The sequence below is a fragment of the Cercospora kikuchii genome (assembly GCF_019650295.1).
Source record: "Cercospora kikuchii DNA, contig_00001, whole genome shotgun sequence".
In the NCBI taxonomy this organism is placed as follows: domain Eukaryota; kingdom Fungi; phylum Ascomycota; class Dothideomycetes; order Mycosphaerellales; family Mycosphaerellaceae; genus Cercospora; species Cercospora kikuchii.
In genome coordinates this window covers 2,715,825-2,729,285 of record NW_025408582.1, presented here as the reverse complement: position 1 = coordinate 2,729,285, position 13,461 = coordinate 2,715,825, and the positions used below count along the sequence as shown (strand labels likewise).

General features: G+C 52.6%; 5 protein-coding genes across 5 annotated transcripts; 3 read left to right on the top strand and 2 right to left on the bottom strand.

The window, feature by feature from the left end:
• Positions 1 to 55: 55 nt before the first annotated feature.
• On the top strand, positions 56 to 1,471 carry CKM354_000103300 (uncharacterized protein; the record flags this gene model as incomplete). Its single annotated transcript, XM_044796142.1, has 1 exon — positions 56 to 1,471. The coding sequence occupies one exon, from the start codon at positions 56 to 58 to the stop codon at positions 1,469 to 1,471; it is 1,416 nt and encodes a 471-aa protein (XP_044652077.1).
• Positions 1,472 to 1,742: 271 nt separating this feature from the next.
• CKM354_000103200 (uncharacterized protein) lies at positions 1,743 to 4,038 on the bottom strand (the record flags this gene model as incomplete). Its single annotated transcript, XM_044796141.1, has 2 exons — positions 1,743 to 3,213; positions 3,269 to 4,038. The coding sequence occupies 2 exons, from the start codon at positions 4,036 to 4,038 to the stop codon at positions 1,743 to 1,745; spliced, it is 2,241 nt and encodes a 746-aa protein (XP_044652076.1).
• A 2,881-nt stretch (positions 4,039 to 6,919) lies between these two features.
• On the top strand, positions 6,920 to 8,767 carry CKM354_000103100 (uncharacterized protein; the record flags this gene model as incomplete). The annotated part of the gene is made up of 2 exons (XM_044796140.1): positions 6,920 to 7,373; positions 7,425 to 8,767. The coding sequence occupies 2 exons, from the start codon at positions 6,920 to 6,922 to the stop codon at positions 8,765 to 8,767; spliced, it is 1,797 nt and encodes a 598-aa protein (XP_044652075.1).
• Positions 8,768 to 9,313: 546 nt separating this feature from the next.
• CKM354_000103000 (uncharacterized protein) lies at positions 9,314 to 11,128 on the top strand (the record flags this gene model as incomplete). The annotated part of the gene is made up of 3 exons (XM_044796139.1): positions 9,314 to 9,640; positions 9,716 to 10,077; positions 10,153 to 11,128. 3 exons carry the CDS (start codon positions 9,314 to 9,316, stop codon positions 11,126 to 11,128), a joined length of 1,665 nt encoding a protein of 554 aa, XP_044652074.1.
• A 303-nt stretch (positions 11,129 to 11,431) lies between these two features.
• Positions 11,432 to 13,294, bottom strand: CKM354_000102900 (uncharacterized protein; the record flags this gene model as incomplete). The annotated part of the gene is made up of 1 exon (XM_044796138.1): positions 11,432 to 13,294. One exon carries the CDS (start codon positions 13,292 to 13,294, stop codon positions 11,432 to 11,434), a length of 1,863 nt encoding a protein of 620 aa, XP_044652073.1.
• Between the last annotated feature and the right edge of the window lie 167 nt (positions 13,295 to 13,461).

The window sequence follows — 13,461 nt, the reverse complement described above, 5'->3', positions numbered from 1 at the left end:
AATTCAAGATGCGACAAATGCTCTTCGTCCTCGACAGAAAATATCCTCTCACACCATGGCGAAACGACGAACAAAGAAGTATACCCATGTTGGAGCGGCGAAGGGCGGCCTTCCTGGGGCGAAGGGGCCACAGGGCGTCGCGAAGCCCACCAGTCGAACGCCCAAATCAATGGTGATCCGAGTCGGCGCGAGCGAGGTCGGGCACAGTGTCGGCCAGTTGGTGAAAGATGTGCGAAATATGATGGGACCGGATACAGCGTCGAGATTGAAAGAGCGGAGATCGAATAAGCTGCGCGATTACACCGCTATGGCCGGGCCGCTAGGCGTCACAAATCTCATGCTCTTCAGCAAAAGCGACAGCGGGAACACAAATCTGCGACTGGCGTATACTCCTCGAGGGCCTACATTGCACTTCCGTGTGGAGAAGTACAGCTTGTGCAAGGACATCTACCAAAGCATGAAGAGACCGAGGAGTGGAGGTCAAGAGTACTTGACAGCACCTCTGCTTGTTATGAACAACTTCATTACCAAGGACCTACAAGGCGTGAACGAGAAGGAGAAAGCAAAGACGAAACAGTTGGAAGACCTAGTACAACAGATGTTCCAAGGACTCTTTCCTCCTGTCAACCCTACTCGGACACCTTTGAACGGTATCAAGCGCGTTCTCCTACTCGACCGCGTGCCCAAAAGCTCCTCCGCCGACGACGATTCTCCTCCATACGTTCTCAATGTCCGACACTACGCTATTGAGACTCGCACTGCAAAGTCCGTGCCAAAACCTCTTCGCCGATTAGACGCCGCCGAGAAACTGTCTCACGGCCAAAAACGCAAACGAGCACTGCCAAACCTGGGCAAACTCAACGATGTAGCAGACTACCTCCTCGACCCGAATGCAGCAGATGGCTTCACAAGCGGCAGCGAAAGCGAAGCAGAAACAGACGCAGAAGTTGAGATTACCACAACCAAGCAACGCAAGATCTCGAAACATGCAAAGAAGGCTACAGGCGCAAACGGGACACAGCAGGCCGGATCAGCAGCTTCGCAACTGAAAGAGAGCGTGGAAAAGAAGGGTATCAAGCTTTATGAATTGGGTCCTCGCATGAGAATCCGCCTGACGAAGGTTGAAGAAGGCCTTTGCGGAGGAAAGGTTATGTGGCATGAGTACATTCACAAATCCGAGGCGGAAGTCAAAGAGATGGAGAAGAAACATCAACTGAAGAGAGAGGAGAAGGAGAGAAGAAAAGCGGAGCAAAAGGCGAATGTGGAGAAGAAGAAGGCCGAGAAGGCTGCGAGGAAAGCGAATGGCGAGGAGGTGGAGGACAGTGATGAGGATGAGGAGATGGATGACGACGAGTGGGATGATGATGCGGACGATCAGTATCTCGGGCCTGGCGGAAGTGAGGATGAGATGGAGGATGATGAAGAGGGGCATGGGCAAGGGAGTGACGAAGAAGAGGACGAGGAAGGATAGGCAGGTAGTTAAGAGCAAATGGATTACCTCGCTGCATTGGCGACGAGAGAGAGAATTGTGCCTCGTCACATCTGTGCTATTTCTTCACCCAGCTCACTGACCATGATGCATTTTGCAATTGTACGCTTAAGAAAACTTCCAAATCCGAGCACTATGGCCTCAGACAACAAATCGCTAATCGATGTTCATAAATCATCCTTCGTCACGATCGTCATCACATTCATCAAACACTCTGAGCACCGAAATCTCTACCGCATCACAACTCTCCTCCTCAATGCCACACACCTGTAGTCATCGACTCTCCTGCGCCATCATGCGCAGGCTGTTTACCCTTGCCATTCTCTCCCTCTTCCGAGCGAAATGAAAACGATTGCGTAGCAGAATAGACCCCAGAGTCTGGCTGACTCGCACCATCTCCCTCTGTCGGCACTGATCTCCCGGACACATAGGCCCGGTTAGGATGGAGGTACACATGTGCACTCGGGAACGCAAAGTTGTTTTGTGTCGTGAGCGATGGATTCTGCTCATCGGGAGGCAGGTTGTGCATCGCATTTGAGGGATTGCCGCGAGAGTACGGCATTTCAACGGGGTTCCAAGGTTGGTGGGATAGGTCCATGTAGCGCCGCACTTCGTCGTCAATCGCAAGGTCTGGTAAAGCCCCGGAGTGAGAAGTGGAGGCTTGTGCTGCATGTTCTGAGCCAAAGAAAGTGTTCGTCGGAATGGAAAGATTGCCAGTAGGGTCTCCCGTCACCGTCATACCAGAAGCCGGAGTTTGTTGTTGGTCGTGGCTGTATAGTTGCTGTTGTTGTTGCTGTTGCGTGGCGGGTTCCATGCTTGAGCCAAAGACTGTTCCCATGTCATTGAAGTCCGACGATGTCGATGACGGCGGAACTGCTCGATGGTACCAAGACGCTGGTAGTTGCGGTGGTAGCCTGACTCCCAAAGTCATGTAAGCAGGAAGCAATAAATCCCACCATGCTTCAGGTGTCCGCTGCAAAGGCATCGTCAAGAGCCGCCAGCATTCTTCGACTAGGTTGCGCAAACGTTCGAGTGGCTCAGCGTGCATTGTGCTTAGATTCGGGTTGTTCTGAAGCCGTTGCGAAGACCTTAGTATATTCTCATATGTCTCGCGGAAGAATGGACCTGGCTCGCGAGGATTCACTTGCAATTGTTGCAACAGTCCCATTGCAAGCCGCGCCAGCGCACTAGTGGTTGAGCTAACTGCCAATAGTGGAGGCGTGGGAGCTTGCGATGCCGAGCCGCTCGCGGCGCCCACGGGGTGGCCTGCGTCCAGCAGATGCGTTGGTGTCGTGCTTGCAGTAACTCCTTGCACGGTATGCCCCGGCGATGACTGTGATCTTGCGAGACCCGCGGCAGAAGGGGGACGCAGTTGTCGCGAAATGGACGCTGCTGGCATGAAACTTCCCAACGCGAGCACCGCTTGGTCGCGAGTTAAGTGGTGAGCCCGACGATACCACATTCTCCAGATTTGTTGTTGGGTAACTCTCGTGCCATGCGCACACGGGGTAGGAGCCGACGGGACTTGGTCGTAGTTGTGACACGTCTCTTCAATGCATATGTCCCTGATGCACGTCTTCTCGTGTTCGATGACCTCAGCTTTGTTAGAGAAGCGATGCCATTCTTGCCGCCCGCCATGTGCCGGAACCCAGCGCCCGGCTTCGAAGCACCTCGAACAGCAACCAAAAGGTCCAGTGGGATGGCTACTGTGGAAGTGATGTTGCCTTTGCAGAGTTTAGTCTCTTAACACGAGCAACAAATAGAACATCTGGTACTGACCGCAGCTGAGAAGTGTACTGACGACGCCCTTTACATCCGGGCGTTGGATCACCAGAGCCATCAGAGCCAATTATATGGTAAACGCAAGGGAAACCATCGGCAACGTCCTCATTCGAATCAGACGGTTCTGGATTGCCATCGGGCTCGTGCTCTCGACCACTGTTGCCATCCGGCGGAGCATGATTGTCTCGATCAGATGAATTTGGGTATCGACCACTTGACCCTTCATGCCTGCGACTGCTACCTACGTTGACAGTGATGTGATCCTGAGGTTGCCGAGGTAGCTGTCTAGTGGGTTCCCCGGGCAATGCAGTGCAAGATGCCGTGGTGGCTTGCACTTTTTGGCACTGGGCCACTGGCCTGGAGAAGTTCAATTTCTCGAAGGGCAGCAGCAAAGCAGATATCCATTCCTGCACCAGCTTATCCGAAATCAATTCGTTGTTTGCCATATGTCGTGCGCCATTGGCCGAGGATTTTAGCAAGGCGATGCAACCGTGATTCCCGCGAAGCCGCGGAAGTGGTGGTTCCAGACACGACACATCTATGCCACTGTCGGTACGATCGTCGCGACTTAAGCGAATATCTTCTTCGTCGCCGCCGACAGAGTGAATGCTTCCCAACGTGCTTCTGCGTTCGACTTCCGACTCTATGGCCAGGATGGGACACTTCCTAGTGGTATTTGCCTTCGTCTCGAGCAGCTCAGCTTGATTCTCGCTTACGAAGTCGCATCGTTTGGTGGAGGAAGGCCGCTGAGGCCCACGGTCGCACATGGTTACGGCGCCGAAATTGTCAACGAAGTTGAGGCCGGCTACGATCGAGTGAGACCCGATGTCAAGATGAGCCGGCTGTCCTTCCCTATCCAATCTCGTGACGCGCTCAGGCGGGAGATGTCTTTGTTAGGCTGCTCAGCAACACAGTGAATTCCGTTCGGAGGTGAGACTGGAGGAAGTTGAGGCCAGGAAAGGCGAAGGCCGATGAAGGTGATAAAGGAAAAGCGCAGACTGACGGGTGAAGCTCTGCGCGCTTGTACTTAGTCCACCGATGCCCTGCTGCCGCAACCTCGACACCCATGCTCCAGAGCTCCGCCATTGCCCTTAGCCAGAAGCTTCTGTACTCGGGCGACGAATTGCATACGTGCCAGAGTCATCACTGACCACGCAGTGTGCACTACTTGGCAGCGAGTCCGCTTCCGAAGCATAGGAAGCGGGACATATCGCGGAGACGCCTGGCGGCTCTAGAATTTCTGGTTCTGGCGTGCCGACGAGCGGCTGTGATCAGCAGCCACGCGACTGCATGCATAATCCGACCAGGTCGGTTTTGCATGCAACCAAAACGGACGGCAGTAGTGCAACCACAAAGTGGAGGTGAGCTGGCACATGGAGCACTGCCAGCGTGGAAATCGCCCCGGATTGTGGCGTACTGTCGCAAGCGAGCGACGGTGCTGGATGTGTGTTTTGAGGTCATCAAAAGCCGCCAGGTCCTTTGGGCGGCTCCAGGCAAAAGGTCGCTCCCGGGCCTGGCTCAAGACTACGGGCATCCGGCGCCGCGACATCTTGAGAAACTCAAATCTGAGCTGAGTGGTAAGAGGCTTGTCTGATCTAGGCAATATTCGCCGCATGTCACATGTCGCAGGACCTACAGCTCCGACTGTGGTGTCGAGGTCACCCAGAAAGGACTCTTTGAATCTGAGCAATTTATCTCCTAAACCCTCCTCAATGAGCATGCAAGGGGCAAGAGAATACATCAGCAGGGCTGAATTCTGCGGCCGGAACAGAAGTATGGCGAGAGACCCGGGTTGTATACACTCGAGCGCAGCAAAGTCACGATGACCGAGTCAACTCATGCTAGTGAGCGTAACATGCTTCTGCTACCACACGTTGTGATCCGCATGGCAGCTCGACAAACTCGACAAGCTCTCAATTTGCATCAAGAACTTGTTAAGAACTGTGTGACCGCCGCGCGCGTGTCTCCCCTTGGCGTCAGATACTGGCCTTTGTCATTCTCGCGGACTGTTCGGCCTCCCACACTCATGAAGGACAAGTCGAGGATGCATTCAAAATCTCCCAGCGGGCAAACGAAGTCATCTTGTTTCGCGTCGTGGTACGATATTGCTGTTCACGGTTCCCTCGCATGGTGCGCCTGCGCGTCTTCCGAGAAAGACCTGCCAAGAAACGGGACACAGCTCTTCTTCCTTCATTCTTGCTGCATGACCAGCGTCCACTTGCTGCATATCGACTTCGTCTAGTGCACATAATACCCATCTCTTGTCCCATCAGGACTTCCCACAACGCTCAACACGACCAGACGAACGTGACGGGTGGCCGAGGGCGGAGAGTCGTCAAGCGGAATCGGGACTGCTGGACGCCAGGAGAGCAGTACGAGCGTCATTTATGGCCTGCATGCTGTTGAGCGAAAGCTCTGCTGACAGCAACATGCTGATGACCAGATGGAGGCAAGTGAAGTGAAGTGATGTGATGTTGGCCAATAGCGACCAACCGTGGTTCTTTCCGAGCCAGAGATGTAACGTGAAGTGACCACGACGCGGCGGTGCGGCGGTGCGGCAGTGACAGCGTCGCGGCGCGAAGCCGATCGAGCTCATCCCTGGTTGAACTGAAACTCTCTTAGAGTGCCACCACACAAGACGTCCGCTCTCGACTTGGCCTCTAACGTTACTTTAGAAGATGTGCTGATCTTCCTCGTAGCCTTCCGGTTGGTACTCTGGACGCTTTGTACTCACAACACTTGGCAAGGCCGCCGAGCTCGCCAGCATGCTGGACTTGCGTTCGATCAGGACAGCTGAATTCAGGCGTCCAGACTGTCCTGGGAGTCAATTCAATTGACTGGCTCATTGGAGCGAACATGTCACGCGTAACGGGCGAACGGTTGGATTCGATGGAATCGCACAGCATTCTGAGTGGCTACAGCAATTCACGAACCACACATTGCCACGTTCTCCTTGCTACATTAGCAGTCCGCCGGCGGCACTAATCGTCAAAGCGATTGAACGGTATCCTTACTACTATTCCGTTGTCGATAAAGTTATTATTGATTTTTCATGCGCGATTGGCAATCCGTACCAAGCCCGTTCAGCTGCGAAGAGAGCGTGGCTCCAAGGTGCGATGTATCAATTCGGTCGTGCTTGGAGAGCAGGTCCGTTCGCGTTTGTTCGGCCAACAGCAACTCCAGCACAACAATGCAGGCACTTCAAGCTGGTCGGGTTCCTTGCTCCTAGGACACGCTGACTGCTCGGCGCTTGAGAGGCGCAATGCAACCCATCCCTCTTAAAGAACACCTTGTTGTTCGTGACCGGACCACATGTCGGCTTCGCAAGCGAACGAACTCGACCACAGCAAGCAGAGAAGTGTTGTCCCGGATCTAATGTTGGCGCTCGCACGAACCTGCTTAGGGATCATGGATGTATTCGGGTCCAATTTTTAGGTCTCGCAACGATAAAGTTTCAAGCATCACCATGTTCGCGCACAATCCCCTGGACTTGCGATCGCGAAACGCGCCCAGGCTACAAATTCGAAGCCAACAATGATGTATCCCGCGTCGCACTGTTGGAACAGTGACACATCCCATGTCGACTTCATAGCCACAAAATATGCGTACTGCCACTAACATACAGCTCCGCGCATCACGGCAACCACCATGCTGCGCACCATGAAGTCATTCACACATATTGGCTCGAACAAGAAGAAAACGATAGGCGCAACGAAGTCCACGAAGAAAGATACCATTCTTGAGACAAGCAGAGGCGCGCTCATTGGTACAGAAGTCTGCGATACCAAAACATACCTGCCAATATACCGACTCTACGCACGAATACGATATGCACTTCCGCCGACAGGAGTGCGACGATGGCGAAAACCGGAGCCCCTACCTCCGGATTGGGTCTTCTCAGACGCGAACAGTCAGCCTAGGGACTATCGTACGTTCGGGAATATCTGCCCTCAATTGCAGGGCGAATATGCTGCTGTAGACACATCGGAGTGGGAAGACGTGGTCGAGAATCTCATGCATGAAGACTGCCTATACTTGAATATATGGGTGCCCGCAGGAGTGCCGATGCCATCTGAAGGCTGGCCAGTGCAGTTCAACTTTCGTAAGATAGCCTCAGTCGCTGCAAAATATCTGCTAACGAGCTCCTCTTTAGCCGTCTCCGGGACACAGTGCGGCGACGGCATGCAACAAAACTATTTCGATCCGATCGACATATTCCGAGAACACCGAGAAGATCCCAGAGTTCTGGTATCAGCCAACTCGCGCGTTGGTGTACTTGGATACCTCTCCAGTGAAGACCTCATGAAAGATGGAATGGACCTACGAACGCGTGTGAGTGAGTCTGCTGGCAACTATGGTCTTTGGGATCTTCGAACGGCACTACAATGGACGTATGATCATATCCACTTGTTCGGAGGCAACCCGAACAACATTACTGCCGGAGGCTCAGGCTTAATCACAGCCCTGCAACTGCATTACGATGCCTTTCAGTCTCCCGAGAACCGCATCATCAAGCGCGCATTCCTCTACAGCAGCGCCATAAGCATTCAGCCCGATCCTGCAAACTCCTACAGACCTACGCGACAATTCGATGAGATTTGTCACCAGCTCATGATTGATACGAATTTACCGAGCAAGGAGAAGGTCCGGATACTTCGTGAAGTGTCAGCCGAGAGATTACTCACTGTCGTACGCACACTCGAGCTAGACTTCCTACCAGTGACAGACGGCAAAGACGGCTTCGTCCCCGCATGGCTCATGCAGTCAATCTGGAACGGCGAGCTTGGCAGGAGGCTGAAGCAGCGAAATGCTCAAGTGGTCATTGGAGACACTTGCAGTGAGCGCTCATACTATGAACATGCTGGAAGAGCAGGAATAGCTACGAGCAGACCTTCGAGAGGGATTTCGTCTCGTGAGGCGCTCATGTCAAAACTCAAGACTCACTACCCACGAGACATTTGTGACGAGCTGATCAAGAAGTATGCGAGGGACATTACAGATTGGAATTCGGTGTACTGCGACATCATGGCGGATGTACAGTGTCACGCGCCTGTTCGAGGTTTTGCGCAGTGCTTGTTCTACGGAGGCATGTCGACGCAGGATGTGATGCGGTACCACATCGCATGGCGACCAAAGGCTCTGGATGAATGGATCAGTCCCGGACTGGGAATCTCACACGTCATGGACATTCCGATATGGTTTTATTCCGGGTGGAGAGTCGGCTTCAGCAAGAAGGACAAACATGATGTCTTGATCTTCACCCGGGCATTCTCGAAGTTCTTGAAGGGAGAAAGAAATGGTGGTGGCGTTATCTGGGGCACAGCAGCTGAGTTTGAAGTCAGACAATTCTCTTCGAATGGCACTGTCCTCGTGGCAGAGGACCAGATGTGGGCGAGGAAGCTTGATGTTTGGAATATGCTTCGCGAGGTGCAGAAGGGGAGGGACACACCGCGTGCGGACAGCGTGGTACAGGGTATGGGTAACCAATGGGGGTGAATATCGATGGCGTCTCGGACACGATCGTTGGTTTTTATGTGTACTGCTCATGCTCCCCCCAATCGGACGAGTTTCGCCAGGATGAAAGGTACTTCATCAATTGCTTGCCTGTTCGATGGCGGGACAAACTGAGCTTGTGCATCAGCCGATGCTGGTTTGTTTCACGACGAAATTTCTACTCAACCGAAACAGTGGGCGTGGGAGATGGCGTTGGCATCAATGTTGCGATATCCTATTGAGCTTTAGTCTACCGATACGCTGGCAAATCCGTAGCCACGTACGTCTAACTACAGGTTTTCCAGCTGCCAACAGCTCCAGAAGTCTTGAACCTTATCCGGCACAATTGATCCGACGAAGAATGTCTTAGTCTACTCCGCCAAGGCTAGCCCGACTTCGACTTCTCTTTCCGCCTGCCTCACTTCATCTTTAGTTTTTTTCTGTCGTGTGAGCTTCAATGTCGGCCGGTCGGCGGCTGAAAACGACGCGAGCTGAAAATTGGCCGCTTCGACGCAGAAAGAAAACTCTTGCTTGGCGGAAGAAGCAGTCATGCATTTCTCCACCAGCTCTGACGACAACGCCGTGACGGAGAAGTCACCCGACACTTCACCCGAGAGAGGACGAACAACACAATCTGCGACTACGACTCCCACGACGGGACTAGCGCCTGACCATCATCTATATCCGTTCGCAGAGCAACGACGCACACAAGACGACCACCTTCGACCACCAGGCACGCCGCGAAGACCGCATCATTTTCGCCACTGGAGTAATCACAGTGTCAGTCGGCTTCGGTCCGAGGTCATCGAACATGTGCACGATTTGCACTTCAAGCAGAGGATCAGACATTTCACGTGGGGATGGTTCACGATGACAGTAAGAAATTACCACTCGCTCTTCCCAAGAATGCGACTTCTTTTCAAGAGTCGATATGCTAAGTGAGCACCTCAGATGGCCACGGGCGGTATCGCCAACGTCCTCTATAGAGTACCCTACCGATTCCCTGGCCTCTATGCCATTGGCTGTATCTTCTTCATCTTGAACATTGTCCTCTTCCTGTTCAATGTGATCATGATCTCGCTGAGATTCTACTATCATCGAGACACGTTCAAGCATTCCATTTTGCATCCGACCGAAAGTTTATTCATACCGGCGAGCATCATCAGTATCGGCACAATCCTGATGAATGTTTCACAATATGGTCTGACACAGGAGAAAGTCGCCGGACTTTGGTTGCTGTCGACTATGTATGTATTCTTCTGGATCTATTGCGGATTGGCGGTCTGCGGAAGCTGTGGGATTTATTTGATCCTGTAAGTGTGTCGATTGATTGTTCACTTCTCGATAACACATCTTTTATCAATGGCAGTACTGACCATACAATACAGATGGTCTACTCAGACATTCACAGTCGCACAAATGACGCCTGTCTGGATCTTCCCCTGCTACCCATTGCTAGTCATTGGGCCTCATGCCGCAGGGCTGGCCGAGCATCTATCTGAAATGTCCCGTCCGGAATGGGCAGTGAATGTCATCGTCGGTGGCTTCGTGTTTCAAGGCATTGGATTCCTCCTCAGCCTGATGATCTACGCTGCCTTCATCTATCGACTCATGACGCAAAAGCTGCCTGCAGAGAATCTGCGACCTGGCATGTTTGTCAGTGTAGGACCCAGCGGCTTTACCATCAGTGGCGTCGTCGGCATGGGCGATATCCTACCCCGCGTGGTCGATCAAGATTTCCTGCTACCCGGTCATGGCGAGCTCGCAGGCCAAGTCAGCAAGATCGCCTCAGTCTGGTTCGGCCTCTGGCTGTGGGGCCTAGCATTCTGGTTCTTCATCGTCTCCGTTGGAGCACATTGGAATTGCATCCAACGCGGTCGAATGACATTTGCTATGACATTCTATTCATATGTCTTTCCGCAGACTGCGCTCACAACGGCGACTTTCTACATCGCGCTAGCACTCGACAATCGGCCTATCCGAATCCTCGGCTGCGCGATGGCTATCTTGGTCATTATTGCATGGATCGTTGTCTTCGTCATGATGATCAGAGCTGTCATTAATAAAGACATCCTCTGGCCTCAGAAGCAAGAAGATAAGGATGAAGGAGGCTGGAGCGCAAACGGGTCAGAAGGTCGGCCGATCTGCGATGTGGTGCAATGTACTGCAATTACACCAGACCAGTCACAAGGAGTGGTTGAAAGTGCTCATGTGACTTTTCGGACGCCTGAAGACCGCAGTCCGACTATATCGCGGGCAATCACAATCGACGTGGAGTCGGGTGCAGAGGACTTTGCTCGTCATGCACCACCGCTTATGCGTGGCCGAACTCGGCAAGTAGATCTGCCAGCTGGTATAGTATGACTTTGGTGCAAGTCCACAAAGCTATCTCGAAGCTGTGTAGCTCGAGATCAATGATTCATACAAATCGTGATGCTTCTTCCCCTCTACTGGCTGACCACCCCCGGCCCGAACGATGCATCAAGGATTCGAAAACGTTGACCTCACGCGCACGCCGAGTCAATGACTATCATCTTTGCGCAGTGAGGTACAATTGTGGCTTGACATCAAGTTCGGTTCAGGAAAGCCCCCAAGAAGGGACCTCGAACGTGCATACATGGCAGCAAACTCAGGGTGAAGGCACGTTCATCGGAATACTTGCAAGGTCTAAAGCTCATATCGCGACTGTTGCGCACTCCGCTTGCAGGTGCACTCATCTTTCATGTATTCAACACTCGAAGGCCGTCCAGTCACCTTGCACGTACGGCACGAACCAAAGCCACGACTGTCTTCTTCAAACTTCCATGAAGCCCACGTCCGGGGCAGATCATCCTCCTCTTCCTGGTCTTGCTGCGGCCCGCCGGTTTGAAACATATTCGATTCAACTAGCAGAGTGACCAGAGCGGAAGCGTTATACAAGATCGAGACGCCGCCTCTGACTGCAAAAGGTGTCTGACGTTGTCGTTCCTCGTGACAGCTGGTGTCAACCAGCTGGAAAAGTGCCGTCGCGGGCCGAGACCTATACCAACGACAATGCTGATTGAACAACGCGATTTCCGGTTGGACGTTGCGATGATCGCTAGACTTCAAAGGCAGAGCTTCAGTCCCCACGGCTTGGAGCATAAGCTCCTGGCCTCCTAAAGCGCCAGCTTTGTTGCCTTGATGACGGAGAAAGAACATCTGATTTCCAATCCTGCCCATCAAGTCACCCTCTGCAAGTTTCGCGTTCGCATACACTAAAAACGCTCGTCGATGATAAGGTTCATCTGGTAGCGGAGTTGCAACAACGACTTCCAGGACGAAAGCGGATCCTTGCCACGCTGTTTGCTGAGCTTCAAATCCAGGTGTAGGAGTACTATGTCTGGTCGAGGTGACGACCTTGACGCTGGAAACTTTCAACAAGCCAGATGTGGTGAAGATGGCTTGAACGGTAGTGTCATCAGCCAAATCCTTCTCGCTCGATATCAAATGCAGTTTGTTCGGGCCCAGTATCATCAACATCTGGGCCACGAATGATTGGTATTGCAGGATCGGTATTCTGCGTGCTGGGTCGGTTTGATGTAGCCACATCACGGGCTGACCCGACCAATAAGGATAATTATCGAGGAGTACCTGTAGCAATGTTTTCGTATAGTCAGCAGCGATGTGATGCCGGATCGACGAATCTACGAGAGATAGCAAGGCATATATCCGATCTCTTGGGTCATAGCACTCGGCATCTTTGAACCTTCTGACAAGCTCTGGAAGCCCCAAGTTCCGAGTTTTCAAAGCCCGCAAATTCAGCAGAGATGTCATGAGCTCGGATGTGGGCTGTCCGGGACCAGCATGGCTTGGAACCCCGCGTGGCTGTCGAGGTCTATCTCGCCTTGAAAATCTGGCGAGTCGCAAATCCTTCCAATGTGCTACGCAATTGCCGTAGAGGAACCAAATGTCCTTTGCCAAAACGACTTCTTGTTTGATCCAGAGTCGCGTCCAGTACTTGCTAACCGCCATTTTCTGGAGTTCGTACTCGTCCGCGGGAGCCATTCCACACCGTCTGTTGTTCCATTCCTGAGTCTTGCCTGCAGTTTGGACACATTCTACGTCGCTGTGTCCATGGCAATCAACATCGCCAAGCCATGCATAGACGGCGTCAGCTGCTTTGTATATGTCGCCCATGATGCTAATCTGAGACTTCTTCTCTTCTTCATCTCCCTGTTTGATACAGACATAGTCGGCCCATACTCTGATTGTATCTGATGGGTGTGCACAGAAGCGTGTCCGAAGTGTCGATAGGAAATTCCAGAGGTTGATTCTAATGATCATCACTTGCCCATTTAAAATGATGCGCGCAGTAGTCTCGGGCTCCCCCCATGTGTAGGAGAGAGCATAGAACGGGTTGGCGTCGCAAAGAGCTACTGTTTCCAGCGAGCATGTTATAATACTATCAAGGTCTTGCACAGCAGCTGGCTGCGAAGCCGCTTCAATTCGCAGAAGTCGGATCTCTTTCTTCAGTGGATCGAGAGTTCCGTGGGCTTGGTGCGTGTCCATTTCAAATGTGGATGTATTTCAGACTGGAGGCAAAGAACACACTGGGAGAGAAGTCATGACGCAGAGTCTGGTAGTCATCAATCTTACATTTTGGGATTGGGTGCAGATGCCTGTTCGTTCATTGTTGTGGTGCACATCATCGACTCTGAGCTGTGCATGGGCGGCGT